Source organism: Barbatula barbatula, assembly GCF_947034865.1.
Source record: "Barbatula barbatula genome assembly, chromosome: 25".
Lineage (NCBI taxonomy): Eukaryota > Metazoa > Chordata > Actinopteri > Cypriniformes > Nemacheilidae > Barbatula > Barbatula barbatula.
The window spans coordinates 3,251,621-3,269,114 of record NC_136788.1 but is presented as its reverse complement, the minus strand read 5'-3'; the positions used below and the strand labels follow the sequence as shown (position 1 = coordinate 3,269,114).

The 17,494-nt window shown below is 37.2% G+C and overlaps 1 protein-coding gene across 4 annotated transcripts; it reads left to right on the top strand.

The window, feature by feature from the left end:
- The first annotated feature begins 1,416 nt into the window (after positions 1–1,416).
- cdk10 (cyclin dependent kinase 10) lies at positions 1,417–10,603 on the top strand. Of its 4 annotated transcripts, XM_079450402.1 has the most exons (14): positions 1,446–1,605; positions 2,304–2,542; positions 3,851–3,923; positions 4,748–4,819; positions 5,897–5,999; positions 6,077–6,158; positions 6,275–6,342; positions 6,560–6,612; positions 6,788–6,857; positions 6,951–7,010; positions 7,155–7,278; positions 7,434–7,573; positions 9,458–9,510; positions 9,588–10,602. In XM_079450402.1, exons 3-14 carry the CDS (start codon positions 3,887–3,889, stop codon positions 9,680–9,682), a joined length of 957 nt encoding a protein of 318 aa, XP_079306528.1. In that variant the 5' UTR covers positions 1,446–1,605; positions 2,304–2,542; positions 3,851–3,886; the 3' UTR covers positions 9,683–10,602. The 4 variants fall into 4 exon arrangements, with proteins under 4 accessions (XP_079306530.1, XP_079306528.1, XP_079306529.1 ...); XM_079450403.1 differs by lacking the exon at positions 2,304–2,542 and having other exon boundaries at positions 1,473–1,605; positions 9,588–10,601; XM_079450401.1 differs by lacking the exons at positions 1,446–1,605; positions 2,304–2,542 and adding an exon at positions 3,196–3,441.
- The last annotated feature ends 6,891 nt before the right edge of the window (positions 10,604–17,494 follow it).

The window sequence follows — 17,494 nt, the reverse complement described above, 5'->3', positions numbered from 1 at the left end:
AGGATTTAGATTTCACACTGACCTTTTGTTCCAGTATGTGGGAGTTCAGAATGAAAGTCCCGAAATGCAGCAAAAATGCAGCAGAGAATAAAGGAACATAAACGGTGAAATTTTAAACAAATGAATAGTGCTGAAGTGAAACAAAATGTTATAATGGAATGATATTGTGATGTAACAGACCAGTAACTATGCTTCTACTGTATAGTGTATCTCCAAAATGTAGAGAGCCAGCCATAGAAAATAACTGATCACGACTGTTGCTTTCTACTGTAAAATATCTTGTTGTGTTGAGGCATAAGGCGGTTTCAAAATAAACAAACTGCTTTTGAATCAAGCTATGTATCAAAGCTGCATGGTGCCATTAATGTTATTTGAAAGGTGAAAAACAGAGCAGTATTTCGTACCTTCACACTTTCCTCTGGCAGTGGATTGTTGCTAAGCAACTAAATGTAAAATGAATGACATAGGGCTGTTTGAAATTATAACACACACGGAGATAACACAGGTCAGTGTCACATGTGATGAATTAACAGTACACCTTTTTAATTTTTGTTTAACTTCTTCAAGACAAATATCTTAGAATGAGAGTTCTGTTAAGGTTTTCTGTTAAATAACACCGCCATGACATTACAAATACTTATTTTTAAATTAGAAATGACAAGCCATTCTAGAAGCAAACATCATTCATTAAAAACATTCTAAGAGTTTTAAACCTAGTTATTATGATTGATATTTAATGTTTTTCTACTGTACCACAGGTCCTGACATGCGGCTGCTGCAATGTAGTTGAGTAACTCGTGTGAAAATTAAGAAAATGAGGACATTTAGAATGTGGTAAGTGGAGAAGATGATGCAGTGAACCACTGCGGTGGTCCCAAACGCACACATTTCAGACAGTAATGCCCTGCAGCCTCATAGCTTTTACTTCAAATTTGGAATGTGATTCCGTAAATCCTAATATTGAGTTTAAGTGTGAGTTATTACTTTAAATTTAGATTTATAATCATGTTATATGAAACGTTCTTAGGATTTCATAATCATGAGCCACTTTGTTGCATTTGTAAATACTATAATAACAGAATAGAATAGAATAGAATAAAATATACTTTATTGTCCCATTTCTGGGAAATTTGTCTAAGACATCATGGCACAGCCAATATACAGTCCGCACAACACAATACACACAATAAATAAAATACATCAGCACCTCATGACACATCATGGCCGAGCCAATACACAACGCCACACAACCCAACAAACAATAGATAAAATAGGTACAATCACATCTGGATAGTACAAATTATTATGTCCTATTTCTATTTAAAATTTCTACTGCGATTTGAAAACGATTATACAGGGAAGGGAAAGGACTCAAGGATTTACATTCTCCCAAGTCTAGAATAAACGGTTCACGTCAGAGAGCAGGTGACATGGCCTCTAGCGGTGAGACGGGAAAGTGCCGCTCTTGTGTCACATATGGAATCGACGCTTTCCTGATCATCAATAAGCTATTCAATATGCAGACACGACAGAGATCAAGAAGATACATTCATATCATTGAGTGATGGGGAATGGGCTCTGCACCGAGAAAGCAGGTGAATCAAGGTAAAACCACAGTTATTTTCTCGGCTTGTTTGAAAGAAACAAACATATTAACCTTAAAGGTTCATTCTTGTAAGGCACCCATTTGCAGCCATTCATTTAAAGGCATTGTGCCTTTAGAAATAATAATGAAAGATAAGCCGTATAAATGATAATGCTGAATGTTCCCGCCGTGCTGTAATAAATTAGGTTGTAGGTTAATCCGTATTGTTTTCTGACGTAAAACTCAATGCAATCCAATTTAAAAAGGATTTAAATGTTTTTAGAAAAAGATATACAATTAAAAATAAATAGCCTACCACACAGTTTACATACGAAAGCTGTTCCCACGTACAAGATCTCCTGGTAGAATGACATTCATAGAGACGTTCACGTGTTCCTGGGGTTGACTTTATCTAAAAAAAAGTTGAATGTTTTTTAAGTATTTAACATGTATGTACCCCTTTCCAGTAATATACTTTGAAATTGTCTTAAGAAAAGGGAGGTGAAAGAAAGTCATTTGGACACCTGAATGTTTTTGTTGCCACACATTTATCATAGGCCAACGTTATTTATTGTTTATTTTGCATTATGGTGAATAAGTGACGTTAGTTGCTAAAAGGGAGCAAAACCAATGATACATTCATAGTTTATTATGATTAAAACACGGATCTCTGTATTTCATTCACGAAGATGTTTTTCCATCACTTTTTCATTGCCAGTAAAGGAAGAGTCTCTCAGCAGTGTCACGTCAACTTCATCCTCATCATCCTCGTCACCTTCATCGTCAAATAATGCTTCTGTACCGCTCGTCATCATCACAGCTCCATCTCGAGAAAACCTCTTAGAAAGACCCGTTGGTCTTAATATAGGAGATATAAGTAAAGAGCCGAGACCAAGAGGAAGTCCTGTGTTTGTAGGTCGAGGTCGTTTCACACAGAGAACAACATGATTTGTCGAGGTATGACATGAAAAAGTTAACAGTAAAGTTAAAGCCTTCTACAGTTATCATTAGGGTGGTAATTGTTACTGGTTGCTACTGTAGCACTGTGCTTTCGTTATTTTCCTCCAGGGGGCGCTTGATCGCAAAAAAATAATCCGTCAAATGACCTAAAGCCAATGTATGTCAGACTATCGTGAGGTCATTCAATCTTACTACTGTACTCACATATTATTTATTCCTGACCCGATCGTATATGCTAATGAAAACCTATAGTTTAAAAACTAATGGAAACAGATCCTAAATATGATGTGAACATTTAGTGAGTGAGTGAGTTCAGCGGGTTCGAAATTGCAGTCAAAACTATGGCTGTGTATGAAATCGCCACAATTTACCCAAATGACGCTCCTGCGTCAAATCTTGGCATCGTTTGCCTTATTGCAGACATTTGAGCAATCAAACATTACATTTACAAATGTTGTCATGTCCAAGTGACAGCGTTTGGTTTATTAACGCTGTACAACTTGAATATGCATTGAAATGAAAACACATAGTAAATAATTAAAATAGAAAAAAGGGGGATATTCGAAATGAAAAAGTAGCTCACTGTACCGTCTGAAAACTGCTGCGCATTAAATATAACTCCGTGAAAGCAAACAGTCGTACATAGGACCGTCAAAATGAACGAATGTTATCTTTCACGGAGTTATTTTCTCACCCTTGTGATCAAGCAGCCTGTTTTAACGTGTAATATTAAGGTGTTGCGCGATTCACACTGCTATCGTACGATTCCTTCACCAATTCTGTGAACGGACCCGGAATGACAGGCGATGGAAAGCACAACAGACACCGATCTAGAGTGCTTAAAGCTGAAATCTTTAAAAACCGACAAGACGTTTGTAGTACCGCAGAGTGAACGGGTGAGAAGAGTGTTGTTACTCACAGAGCAGTTGCCATTAAATACTTTCATCGTCGCCTTGCTTGGTATTATAAGGTTCTATCTGTATTCTGAGCACCTTTGAGATGTTGCGACCGGCGCGACGCGACAAACCCAGAACAAGCAGGTTGTCGTCGTGTCGCCTGCCAAACGGCTATAACGTTTTTACACTCCATTTGACACAAGACGGAACCTTTTCGATTTCTAAAACTTATATAAGAATAACAATATTCTCGGAGATGTTAACAACTCTTTAAGAATAGAAAAAGGCAGATAGAAGCTTGTGATTCCATGGCGACGAAGTGTGCCCTGTTTAATAGCACAGATGAACGTATGAAACCGTGTTGTGTGAATTGAGATTGTGACATTAACTGCAGCATTTGTGTGTGTAGTTGGGAAAATGCAGGAGTGTGAAAGAATTTGAGAAGATGAATCGCATTGGAGAGGGAACATATGGCATCGTGTGTGAGTTTCACCTACTTCTGTATAACTATATGCATCAATACGGTTAGCCCACGCTTCAGTATACCAAGTGACCATGACCATCCATGGCACTGTTTTAGGTTAAATGGCCTTTATTAACAGATGGCTATATTCACAACATATAACTCGTTTATAGATTTTGTGTGTAAAGCCATCTGTTATAAATACCTGAAAGAGTGCCAATGGTCATCCAAAGTTTTTTTAAGGCATACACATTTTTCTCTATAAAGGTTTGTACTTGTTATTTCGTGGTCAATAAATGTGGCAATCCATGTTATAAACGGGATAATGTCCATCCAGTCGAGTCTGTTGTCACAATGTTCTTAGATCCACGAAACATGTAAAAAGGCTTTATTATGCATGCCAAGCCAGTTGCCGCTGTCACAGAAATACTACACGCATAAAAATATCAAAGTGTTTTTTACTCCCCATTGTCAGTGTATATGTGTGTGTTTAGAATTGGGCAAAATGTAAATAATGTGTCTCCGCTATAGGACTGTAAAATTTGGATAAACTTAATGGAACAGACAACCCGAGCCAGTTCCAATAGAAATCAAACCCACGGAAATGATTCAAGCAGAAAACAAAAAAAACGGGTATTGAACCATAAATGTCACACCCAATAGTTCAATATTAAGCTGTGGCATCCCTGATATGCAGCATGTACTGTATCTTCAGGTCATCATTATCAAACAGATACTGTATGTCTTTTTTTGGATTCGATTGACTCCCTGAGATTGATTTCGATAAAGATTTTGTTTTAGTAATATACTAACATAGATTTTGTTTTATTTGTGATTTTACAGACAGAGCACGTGATTCAAGAACAAATGAAATAGTGGCGCTAAAGAAAGTGCGAATGGACAAGGAGAAAGATGGTTAGTATACCACCTTTAACATTTAACTACCTTCAATAGTGTTATTCAAGTGTGAAAATAGCAATTGAAATAGCTACATTCTGGATTTAGAGAATTGTATTAATACATCTATTAAGTGCCCAGACAGGTATCCCTTCACAAAAGACATGGGAGTCGTAGTCATTTTTCTGATCATGTGTACGCTGGTTTTTAATAGAAATTAGCTTGACGATAGCATAAAATACAGCTGTACTGTACAGTATATACTTGAGCCAGACACTGAAACATTTGGACTATAATCGAAGATACATTTTAATAACCTACAGTAGAAGTCATGAGAGTCAATATTTCATATTTGAATTCTGCAGGTTGTAATCCCTTTAAAGGATAGTTCACCAAAAATGAAGATTCTATCACCATTTACTCACCCTCATGTCATTTCAAACCTGTATGACTTTCTTCTGCAGAACACCTATGCAGATAGTTTGAAGGAACGTTGGTAACAGAACAACATTGGCCTTCAATTGACTTCCATTATAGGGACACAAAACCACTAAGATTTCTTTAAATATCTTCTTTTGTGTTCAACAGAAAAGAGTCATAAACCGGCTTCGAATAACATGATGGTTTGTAACTGATAACAGAATTTTTATGCTATGTTTACTATACTTCCATAAAGTCATTATGAATTCGAAATTAAGCGTTCTTACTTCTTATAATATCTTGCAGTGTTTATTTTTTATAATTTATTTGTGTTTGCATGCGTGTTTTATTAAATGAATGTGCCCTCATAATCTTTTTTATCAAAACAATAAAATTGCCAATTTCTTCTCTGCATGTCTCGCCCTGAGGCGCTATACTTGTGGCCAGGCTTTCAGACTTCCAACAATCCATTAAATTCCCAATTGTTGAAATCAAGCCCCTCCCTATTTCTTATTCATGCCAACATTAAAAATCTAATTATATCTATTAGCCTGGATAATTTAAATGATGTGAACCTGGGCCTGAGTACTTAAAAATGCAGCCTAGTGGCTGAGGCTGTACATTTTATGAGTACATAAGTTATGTATTCGTCTTTTGTTCTGTGCATGTGTTTAGGCATTCCCATCAGCAGTTTACGGGAAATCAACCTTCTTCTACGACTGAGACACCCAAACATTGTGGAGCTAAAGGAAGTGGTGGTTGGAAGCCATTTGGAAAGGTTAAACATGAAAACCAAATTTATTTTCTATGTTTGAAAGTTTTGTATTGCATTGACTTTGCGTGTTTTCCCATCAGCCTGTTTCTGGTGATGAGTTACTGTGAGCAGGATTTGGCCAGTCTGCTGGAGAACATGCAGTCGCCATTTTCTGAAGCTCAGGTAGGAATTGTGGCGCACATCTTGTCTCATTTCTCAACGAGACAAAATGTTTGTCATAATGCAGTACCTTAAAATAATGCATATATGACTTTACTCTTTTACTTTTCTTTCTCTAGGTAAAATGTATAGTTCTTCAGCTGCTTAAAGGACTGGAATATTTACATCAAAACTTCATTCTTCACAGGTCAGTTTGCGTTTTCCACATTGCTCCTTTAATATATGATGCCTCGGATGGTTTCAGGGCTTGTTTTTGTCCCAAAAATAATTTCTTCGATAGCACATACTGTAAATGAATTCTATATTATGTTGGTCTCTTGTCCAAAGTAATGAATGTATGAATCATTTTAAATATGAAGCATCTATTTCATGATTTTATTTCACATCTTCACATCTTTCTTCAGGGATTTGAAAGTTTCCAATCTGTTGATGACAGACAAGGGCTGTGTTAAGATAGGTGAGTGAGGAGTTTATTTGTATTTCTTGTGGATGCTTAGTGGGAGCAATGTCCAAATGTTACAACTTGCTAGGCTTATTTTTGGTATAAAATATGAAGAAAGGTTCATCAGAAAGTTTAGTGAGAAACATTACAATAAACCGTGTATCGACAGCATGTCTGATGTTTTTTCTAGCTGATTTCGGTCTTGCACGTGTTTATGGAATTCCATTACAGCCGATGACTCCTCGAGTAGTCACGCTGTGGTAAGCAAACAGACTTAATACTAATCAAGCTCTTTCATCTGGTTTAATCCACCAAATCCCTCTTGTCTATCACTGACACTGGTGTCCTTACAGGTATCGGGCACCAGAGCTCCTCCTAGGGACCAAGACACAAACCGCTGCTCTGGATATGTGGTGAGAACTGAACAGTGGTAGAATAAATGATCCTGGGCTTTTCTAAGACCACAATGTTCCGCACATTATATAGGTCCTTTGAGGATTAAGTCAGTGAGATCTCCGGTTGTTTTGTAGTAATGTTCGTTGAATTTTGAATCGTAGGGCAGTTGGGTGCATCTTTGCAGAGCTTCTTGCCCATAAGCCTCTTCTGCCGGGAGCATCAGAGATCCAACAGGTGGATTTGACCGTACAGCTCCTGGGAACACCCAGTGAGAACATCTGGCCGGTAATTTGTCTTGAATATCAAAAATGGCAAAAGGATTTGTTGTTTTCAGTCAGAACATATACCAGAGAAAACAAAATGTGACAGTTACTGAACTGGTATTGACGTCGCTGTTGTTTGATAAATGGAATAACAGTGGGATTTCTTGGGATTTGTAGGGCTTCTCACGACTGCCGTTGGTCGGGCAGTACAGTCTAAGGAAGCAACCCTACAATAACTTAAAGAACAAGTTCATGTGGTTATCAGAAGCTGGTCTGAGACTGCTCAATTTTCTGTTCATGTACAACCCACAACGCAGGTTAGTCTACAGCTGGCTTACTGTACGTTTATATGAGCCCCTTAAATTTCACTCTTTGTTACATTGCAGCCATTTGCTAAAATCATTTAAGGTACATTTTTCTCATTAAATGTTCACACAGCACCCCATATTGACAGAAAAACAAAGAATTGTTGACATTTTTGCAGATTTATTAAAAAAGAAAAACTTAAATATCACATGGTCCTAATTATTCAGACCCTTTGCGCAGTATTTAGTAGAAGCACCCTTTTGATCTAATACAGCCATGAAGATGAAACAAGTTTTTCACACCTGGATTTTGGGATCCTCTGCCATTCCTCCTTGCAGATCCTCTCCAGTTCTGTCAGGTTGGATGGTAAACGTTTGTGGACAGACATTTTCAGGTCTCTCCAGAGATGCTCAATTGGGTTAAAGTCAGCGCTCTGGCTGGGCCATTCAAGAACAGTCACAGAGTTGTTGTGAAGCCACGCCATTATTTTAGCTGTGTGCTTAGGGTCATTGTCTTGTTGGAAGGTGAACCTTCGGCCCAGTCTAAGGTCTTGAGCACTCTAAAGAAGGTTATCTTCTTGGTCCAGGATATCCCTGTACTTTGCCGCATTCATCTTTCCCTCGATTGCAACCAGTCCCTGCAGCTGAAAAACCCCCCCACAGCATGCTGCCACCACCATGCTTCACTGTTGGGACTGTATTGGACAGGTGATGAGCAGTGCCTGGTTCTCCACACATACCGCTTAGAATTAAGGCCAAAATTTTTTATCTTGGTCTCATCAGACCAGAGAATCTTATTTCTCACCATCCTTCAGGTATTTTTTTAGCAAACTCCATGCGGGCTTTCATGTATCTTGCACTTAGGAGAGGCTTCTGTCGGGCCACTCTGCCATAAAGCCCCGACTGGTGGAGAGCTGCAGTGATGGTTGACTTTCTACAACTTTCTCCCATCTCCCGACTGCATCTCTAGAGCTCAGCTACAGTGATCTTTGGGTTCTTCTTTACCTCTCTCACCAACTCTCTTCTCCCCCAATAACTCAGTTTGGCCGGACGGCAAGCTCTAGGAAGGGTTCTGGTCGTCCCAAACGTCTTCCATTTAAGGATTATGGAGGCCACTGTGCTTTTAGGAACCTTAAGTGCAGCAGAAATGTTTTTGTAACCTTGGCCAGATCTGTGCCTTGCCACAATTCCGTCTCTGATCTTGTCAGGCAGTTCCTTTGACCTCATGATTCTCATTTGCTCTGACATGCACTGTGAGCTGTAAGGTCTTATATAGACAGGTCTGTGGCTTTCCTAATCAAGTCCAATCAGTATAACCAAACACAGCTGGACTCAAATGAAGGTTTGAATGAATGGCTGCAATATAACAAAGAGGGAAAAATTTAAGGGGGTCTGAATACTTTCCGTACCCACTGTATGTACACACTTATGTATATAGGCACTGTATACATTGTACAACTCTCATGTTATTACAGATGAGGTACAGATACTTTAGATATATCTTCAACAGGTCAAAGAGAATTTCCGATTATATCATAGATTGCAACAGCATTCATGGGGAAAATAGTTATGTCTACGATTTAGTCTGACTAATATGTTAAAAGAAATATTCAAGTATAAAGCCCTAAACCAGGCTCTCAGTGAGCGGCAGGAACCAAAACTCCAATGATGAGAGAAACCAGACTCCACGAGGAGAGTCAGTTCTCCGCTGGCTTCCCAACACAACACCGCTGCATCTTGACAGGCTAAACTTGTATAAGCTAACTAAACTTTGGATAAAACAATCTTAAGAATGGACAAAATAGAAAATAAGACAAATAGACACAATGTTTTGTGAATTCTTTATTTGTTTTTGGGCCAAAGGAAATATAGTATTTATCTCTTTGTTTCTTATAGAGCCACAGCTAAAGAATGTTTAGAAAGCTCCTACTTCAAGGAAAAGCCTTTGCGTAAGTAAACATGCTTTATTTAGCTTTAAAGTTTGAGAGACTTTTAAGCAGCTTTGTTCTCTTGTTTTACTCTGCAGCATGTGAACCGGACCTGATGCCGACATTCCCTCATCACAGAAACAAACGTGCTGGACCTGCATCTGAAAGCCAGTCTAAACGGAGCAAAATATGAAACCATTCTGCTACCTGATAAATGTGTTTATCATGTGTTTATACTGTATGTTTTTGTTACAAATGAAATGTGACTCACATGTTACATGGATGCAAAAAGTGTGTCAAGATTTATTTTAGTTTTCACAAAATAAATCAAAAGTTAATCACAATAATAAAGTATATTTTGGGTTACAGATGATTCCTTAGCAATTATTTGACAATATTAAGGATCATTTTACCATCTCTATCGTAGCTAAAGGATCAATAACATGAAAACATATTGCCTCTTTGTACCATTAAAAATAAGCAAATAGCAGTATTTGTATAAATATTACCCATTTTTGTTCCCAGGACATGTCATGCTTTGCCAGCTACAGGAACGCAAGAGCAACAGTACCTGCTTTTTTACAACGATCCAATCGTAAATATAATTTTGGGTAAAAGCATTCGTAAGATGCTCTATTTACTGTTCAGGCTTTTCCAAAGAAACAAAGTGTGGAAAACTTGACATTACATGTTTCAGTTTTGTGTCGTACATCTGGGATATTTTACATGCATGTCTTTTTAAAGACCTTTAATGATTTTGAAAGTTAGTGTACTATTGCTCTTTTATGACATATCACTTATTGCTCCCCGGACTCTTTGTAAGTCGCTTTGGATAAAAGCGTCTGCTAAATGTAAATATCATATTTTCTTTAGTCTTTTACGTATGAAGAATATTGAAAGTAAAGATGGTGGTTATTATCCTCACTAGAGGGTCACCATGTACACTTTTCTTTAAAGTGTTTTGTTCATTCAAATGTTACCAATATCAGAAGGTGTTATGTTCATTATATGTTGACCATATAAGACCAATGTTTCCATCTCTGCACTGGCTGCCTATTTATGTGTCAACTTCAAAACCTGCTAAAAACGTATAAAGCATAAAAAAGGTCTAGTGACTCAGTAGCTTTGTGAATTATTGTCAGATTACAAACCATTGGGCACACTGAAGTCGCAAAACTCTGGTCTGATTATAGTTCCTAAAATATCATTTTTTCATACCCTGTCCTCCGGTTCACAAGGACACCAGAGGCTGTCGGTGATCTACAGACAACCAGAACTTCAGAGACTGTAGAGACTTCGGCCTGACATATAAGTCCTTTTCCTCTGCCCACAAGTTATCTTTCCAGTTATCAGACCAGCTACTTACGTCCATAGCACCTTACAGCTTAAAAGCAGTATTAATTCTCTCTGTAGCAGAAGCTTTACGTTAACATGCCAAATAAGAACTGGCCCAGTGGAGCCTGCTCTCTCCCATGGTTTTTACTCCACTTTGTGTTCAAAATGATAGCAGTGTGTTTAAAGAAAGTGAGTCAAGCTCAAAATCCTTACAATAACTTTTATTTAAAATACACAACTGCACTGGGAACACTGCACATTCTATTCTTAATCATGAAGAAAAAAGTATCAAATTTAAAATTACACTATAAAAAGTGAAGAAACAGGAATGTTAGAATGTTAAAAAATAGCAGTGTCTGCATTTTTCTTTACAAAGTCAAACATTTACTGTATAAAATGACAAATGCTTGAAGATTTAGCGTTCTTGTGAATCACTGAACTAATATTTAGTTGTATAGCCACAGTTTCTGCTTCACATCTGTGTTGCCTGGAGTCGACAGGTATTCCAGCCCAGGACGATTGCACTATAGACCACAATTCCTCTGCATTTCTTGGTTTCGCCTCAGAAACAGTGTTTCTGATGTCACCCCACAAGTTTTCTATTGGATAAAGGTCTGGAGATTGGGCTGGGCACTTCGTAAAGTTAATCTTGTTTGTCTGGAACCAAGATGCTGCTCCCTTACTGGTGTGTTTGAGGTCGTTGTCTTGTTGAATCACCAATTTCAAGGGCATTTCCTCTTTGGCATAAGGCAACATGACCTCTTTAGGTATTGTAATGTACTCAATCTGATCCATGATCCACGGAATCCGATAAAAAATCCCAATAGCATAGTGTGAGAAACATTCCCATATCATGATGCTTGTCTGTCTTCACAGTTCACTGTGGCTGAATTCAGTGTTTGGGGATCGTCTGACAAGCTGTCTGCGACCCCTAGACCCAAAAAGAACACTCTTGCTTTCATCAGTCCACAAAATATTGCGCCATTTCTCTTTAGGCCAGTCAATGTGTTCTTCGGCTAATTGTAACCTCTTCAGCACATGTTGTTTTTTCAATAATGGGACGTTGTGGGGCTTCTTGCTAATAGCTTGGCTTCATCGGAGTAAAATGGGTCGTTCCAGACATTGTTCAGAAGAACAGCGTACTTTGATTCAAAAAATTATTAGAGAGGGAACAACATATAAAGAAGTGCAGAAAATGAAAGGCTCGGCTGCTCAGCTAAAATGATATCAAATGCTTAAAATTGACAACGAAGAAGTGAAAGAAAATGGAAAAGTACCAATCGAATGAAATGGAATCGGCCAATGATCTAAGAAAGTCTGATGTTACCTGTGAGTACTGCAACAATGACAAGACGCCTGTATTCCTTTTCTTTCTATATTTCTATATATATATATATATATAAATCCAGTATTGGACACAAAAGTTTGTTAATGTTAACCTAAGGTTGTTTGTGTAAAAAGATAGTATAAGACAGCTGAATCGACAAAACAAATGTTTGGGTTTCTATGAAAAAGATTGCAGATGGATTATTTTGTGAGCACGCCAAAGGCAAAGACCAGGAATGAAAACTTCCTATGATTATCATAAGGGAAGAAATATTAGGAGGAATCAATACTTATGGGGTAGTCATTTTACATTTTGCACCAAAAACAAAACATTTAAACAGACGACTAAATAACCCGACAGCCCAGTATTTATTATTTAAAATCACAAAGGTCTCATTTATCATATTTTTATTATTAATTGAATTGGTATTTTCCTTTAAAATCAACAATTTCTTCCCCGCGTCAGAACTACTGTTGAGATATAAATGTGTGCTGTCCCGTCATGGCTGTTGTTCGTTTGCAGTTATATGAACAATGAAAACAAACAGAGATGCACAGCTTTATGTAGACCGATGACACCAGTTCTAGAATTCTCCCCCGAATAAAAAAGCGCCATTCAAACTTTATAATCTGCCTTTTACAGTCCATAAAGACATTGTAACCAAAAGTGTTACAGATGGTGTAAGCATTTAGGTTATAGATACATACCCCATTACATTGCTCATTTACATTCATATGTTGCACTGGGAACCAGTCAAAAAAGTATGCAGCTATTTTAAACAAGTGTACAACTCTATACTGCCTTTTATTTTATTGCTTAGACTTGAAAGAAACGATGTGTTTTGCTTCTTATCTTGGGAGTAGATGAGAATGTCATCGATGTAGGCCATCACACATGTTCAGGAGGTCTCTGAATATTTAGTTCATAAATGAATGGAATTCAGCTGGTCCCTTCTAGCAACAACCTCCCTGTATTTTGGTGGATGGATTATCTCGGCAAAGGAGAAGTGCTCACTAACACAGATTAAGACAGATTTGTGAACAATATGTGAGAGAAATAGGCCTTTTGTGCACGTAGAAAAAGTCTTGGATCTTTGAGTGCAGCTCATCAAAAATGAGGGCAAAACAAAAGTGTTGCGTTTATAATTTTGTTCAGTGAACCTCCTAAAACAGCCATGACGTTAACTGTATGTTCAATGAACCCTGTATGCCGGTAACTGTGATAATCATGCATCTACGTATTCTTGATGCACAGAATCATAGTGTTTGATACCTCTATAATCACAAAAACGCGACTGTATCGAATCTCGTTTAGAAATTACCACACGATGCATTATTACAAAAGTACCAGATTTCTGAGGGTAAATGCATCTTTTCGCTACCCTCATTAAATTAGCCAAGAGGATGGACCCCGCAAAACAAAGAGAATTCTTCCCGCCTCGATCTCTTATATCTGATTGGGCCATCGTAAAAGAGAGGTGGCAGCCGATCTTATCTATAAAAATAGATGCCGAACGTCAATCGTGGCATTCCGCCAAAAGAGAAAACAGCTCCAACTTCCGAGAACATCTCCAGAAGACCTCTACGACCAGACCTTTTCTTCAAGAATTTTTCGTTGCTTTTCTGTAACTTTCGTTTCGTTTATAACTTCCTTTATTTGGTCATCTAAGTTCGAGTAGAAGTTCTGTATAGCCGCGAGCAAGAACGGACTCCCGTCTAATTATCGCTTAGCAACCGCGACCTTGCTTTACGCAGCCTGGAGCCACACCCCACAGGCCCCGGAAAGGACTATTGAACGCCGCGGAACATTTGAACCCCGATACACACACATACGAAGCAGAACAAAGCAAGTATCTTCTTTTACAATCAAATTGCATTTAAAGGTCGTCTAATTGCTCCCTTTCGGGGATAATTTAAACTGTTTGAGGTCTCTTGTAAAGAACGGAGTGAAATGTTGTGTCTCTCTCTTTTTCTCTCTCTTTCCTGTTACTATTTCGTTTAGTGCCTTATTTGTTTGTTTTACTATACATATATGTCTGTGCATATTTACTCTGTGTGAAATCGTAGTGTTATACCCTCTAGTTGTGTTTATTAAAATCCCAAAAAGTACATTTGAACTGAATCTGTTATTTGCACCACATACTCGAAGTCAATGAAACTAAGATATTAACGTTACCTACGCTTTAGTATATTACTATTTCAGTAATATAAACTGTACGAACCTAGGAAGTATTAATTTGTCCTGATCAGACAATTAAGGCTACTTAGACGTTCGTAAGGCAGTAATCCCTTATTGAGAATTGAGTGGGAAGTCTATAACTATAGTTTGCAGGACAAACGAAGTAGTCAGATAACTTAAAGCAATTCTATAGAGGTTACTTGTACTTAATGAAAACATTTTTCCTTATCGGGAAAATTGAGATTTAGTATGAACGACAAGCAAATTATATTCATAAATCAATGAATATTTAATCCATTTGAGTTGATCTTTCCCCAAGACTCATTGTCGCTCCATTTGACACAAAATAAAAACTGAGGGTTAATTGAAATCAATTAGAGCTTCACAACAAACTATACCTTAAACCGGTGCAAATGAAAATAACTTTTTGTGAATGATATGATGGCCAAAAATATGTGCAATATTTCTTTGTTGTTGGGTTGGGATGCGTATCATTCCACAGTGTCTGTGATCCCTCAAGTCTGTGGACTGCTGTTCAGCGGCATATATTTACAACCACCAACTTAAATTTGTTTGAAAAGTTTAGAGAAAAACAGACAAGCACACGCAAAAATATACAGTGGATGTGATGTGGACCAGTTCACATTAATATGCATATAAAGGCATTTTAATAAGTTAAAATCAATACTAAATCACTACCAATGCCACAATAAGTCCCTACTGTTCTTAATTATAGATCTGTAGTATTAATAAAACTTTTAGCAGGTGTAATGCAATTTATGTAAGTTATTGAATATAAAATGAATAAATAAACGGCATCAACAGAATGAACCCTTTACGAGATCAAGAAGTAAAATAAGCATCAAGATTTTTATTTTATAGGTTATAGATACATGCATGTACATCCTTATTTAATCAGGCCAGTAAAAATAATTGACATTGTTTAGTTTTTAAATTTGATTTCTGTAATAAATAGTTTTTATTAATATTATAGTATCACCTGTTTCATTGAGGGTCTAGATTATAAAACTATACGTCTATTAACCCCTTAAGACATAATAACGCAGTGGTTCCCAAAGGTTTCTCTCTTTTGTTGAGAAACATGTTTTCGAGCCCCACCATCTACTGTGCATACATCCACATACAGACACTCTCACGAAACGTCCTTTACCTGCAAACTCATATAACATTTATTGAATTATATTGGTTTGATTTAAATATATTATGACTACATTTGTACATGCAGAGGAAGGACAAGTGAATATGTTTTTTATGCACGCTCTTAACAGTAAGCAATAGGAAGATAAGAAACTAAATTTATAAAATACTATTTTAAAAGAATGTCATAATAATAATTATTAGGAAAGAACTATCAGGGCAGTATTTGAAAATGTGTAATAACAGTGCTGAAATTTGTGTGACATACTGAAAAACCTAAATGAGGAACTGGTAGCTTTATGCTTGTAAGTCACCGATTCGACAAATGCCAATAAACCTTGCCCCATAAGCAAAATTACATGTTCTTCCTCTATTAATAAAAAAAATATTTAAAATGATTGCGGTTGATTCAATTCTATAATCAAATTTCAACATCAATTGCGATACTACATATAGGCCTACCCCAGATAGCATTATTGATAGCAAAATATTTTAAAAAGAGTGTTTCCACAAGTCAGGTCCGGGCCCAAATGCAGGAACCTGACGGGCCCTCTCCGTCATCCGTTCACGACCACATAGCGCATTACTGGAAAACCGACTGTTTACTCAGGTCATTATTTAAATGTTGACGCGAATCAATCACACTCTGATAGTTATGGCAGGCCCTAAGAGAGCGCAAAATGTCAAGCGCAAGATAGAGGGAGAAAGTGTTTTACGCTTGTTTTTAGACACAACGTGTGAACGGCCCTGACATTTCTATAATAAAACAGTTGCCAAACATTAAACATTTAGCTACCCATCTTCCTTAATTTTATTGGCCACCTCAATCAGATTGACAACAACAAACAGTTTAGACAGCTGAGGTAGACCAGAGATCGAAAATGAGGGGCAATTATGACCCTCAGTGAAACAAACACATCGACCTAGAGTGAATTTTTTATTAATATGTATTACTGAAATACATCTTACAAACATGGGTTAAAGAAACAAATCGATCAACCTTGAGTGAAATATATTCCTGCGTTCTACTGAAATATTTCTTATAAACAATACGGAAGTCTTTTACAAAGACTAGCTAAAATCATTCACATGTACAGTATTACTGAGAAGTCTTTGACAAACACCAGTGAAAATAATTCATGTATATTGCTGAACAAATAACATGTTGAAATTCATTCATACGAAAAAGCCTCTTACAAAAATTAGTGCACCATTCATGTGCACTATTGAGATGATATATTTCAGGTGTAATTGTCCAACAAGAAACTGGTCCAAGAGTGCATCTGGTAGTCAAAACACAGTACTACAAAAAACTATGGGTTTTTTGTAGTCCATAAAGGGTGATGAAAAATATGAAAAAGTGGATTCTTGCCCAAAATTCAGGAGTTGGCCTGTCCATTCAGTCTTAATAGTTTATGAAAAAAAACGTAGTTTGCTGTCCACGAAGCGAGCTAAAACAGAGGAAGAATTGGAGCAAAGAAGGAGATGGGGCGGAGATAGCATTACAAATTCTTATTTAATAAGCATTTCTAGATGTATTTTGGCCATTCCAGTCCAGTGTCTGTTGAATTTCAACCAAATCAAACCTCAGGAGTGACACAAAGTCATCTAACAGAAATGTGAAAGACTGACAGCGTGACAAGACGCATGAAAATCCAGATTACCACATCAGCGAATGAATGAATTTCACTAGTGTCATTTTATTAAGGCCTAAACGGCTCATTAAAATCTGAGATTAGTCATCTAGGCATTTTCTATTGTACGGCCATGAAGAAAACTTGAATGCGGGTCACCGATCCCCATTTGCACCTGCATACCCAGACGCTATGCCACAGTTTTAACTGGTTATCAGTTTAATCTCAAAACCCTTTGAATTTGATACATTTAAATAATTGACCAAATTAAGATAAAATCTTTGGTTCTAACTGTGGCCTTATATCTGTTTATATGAATATACTGGGATAGATGAATTGAATCACTCACATCATCACTCTACATGTGTAGTCA

Coding starts and splice junctions, on each gene's coding strand:
- cdk10 (XM_079450401.1), top strand. CDS start 3,352: ATGGAAAGCACAACAGACACCGATCTAGAGTGCTTAAAGCTGAAATCT. Junction 3,442..3,850: donor TAGTACCGCAGAGTGAACGG/GTGAGAAGAGTG, acceptor TTGTGTGTGTAG/TTGGGAAAATGCAGGAGTGT. Junction 7,279..7,433: donor CCAGTGAGAACATCTGGCCG/GTAATTTGTCTT, acceptor TGGGATTTGTAG/GGCTTCTCACGACTGCCGTT.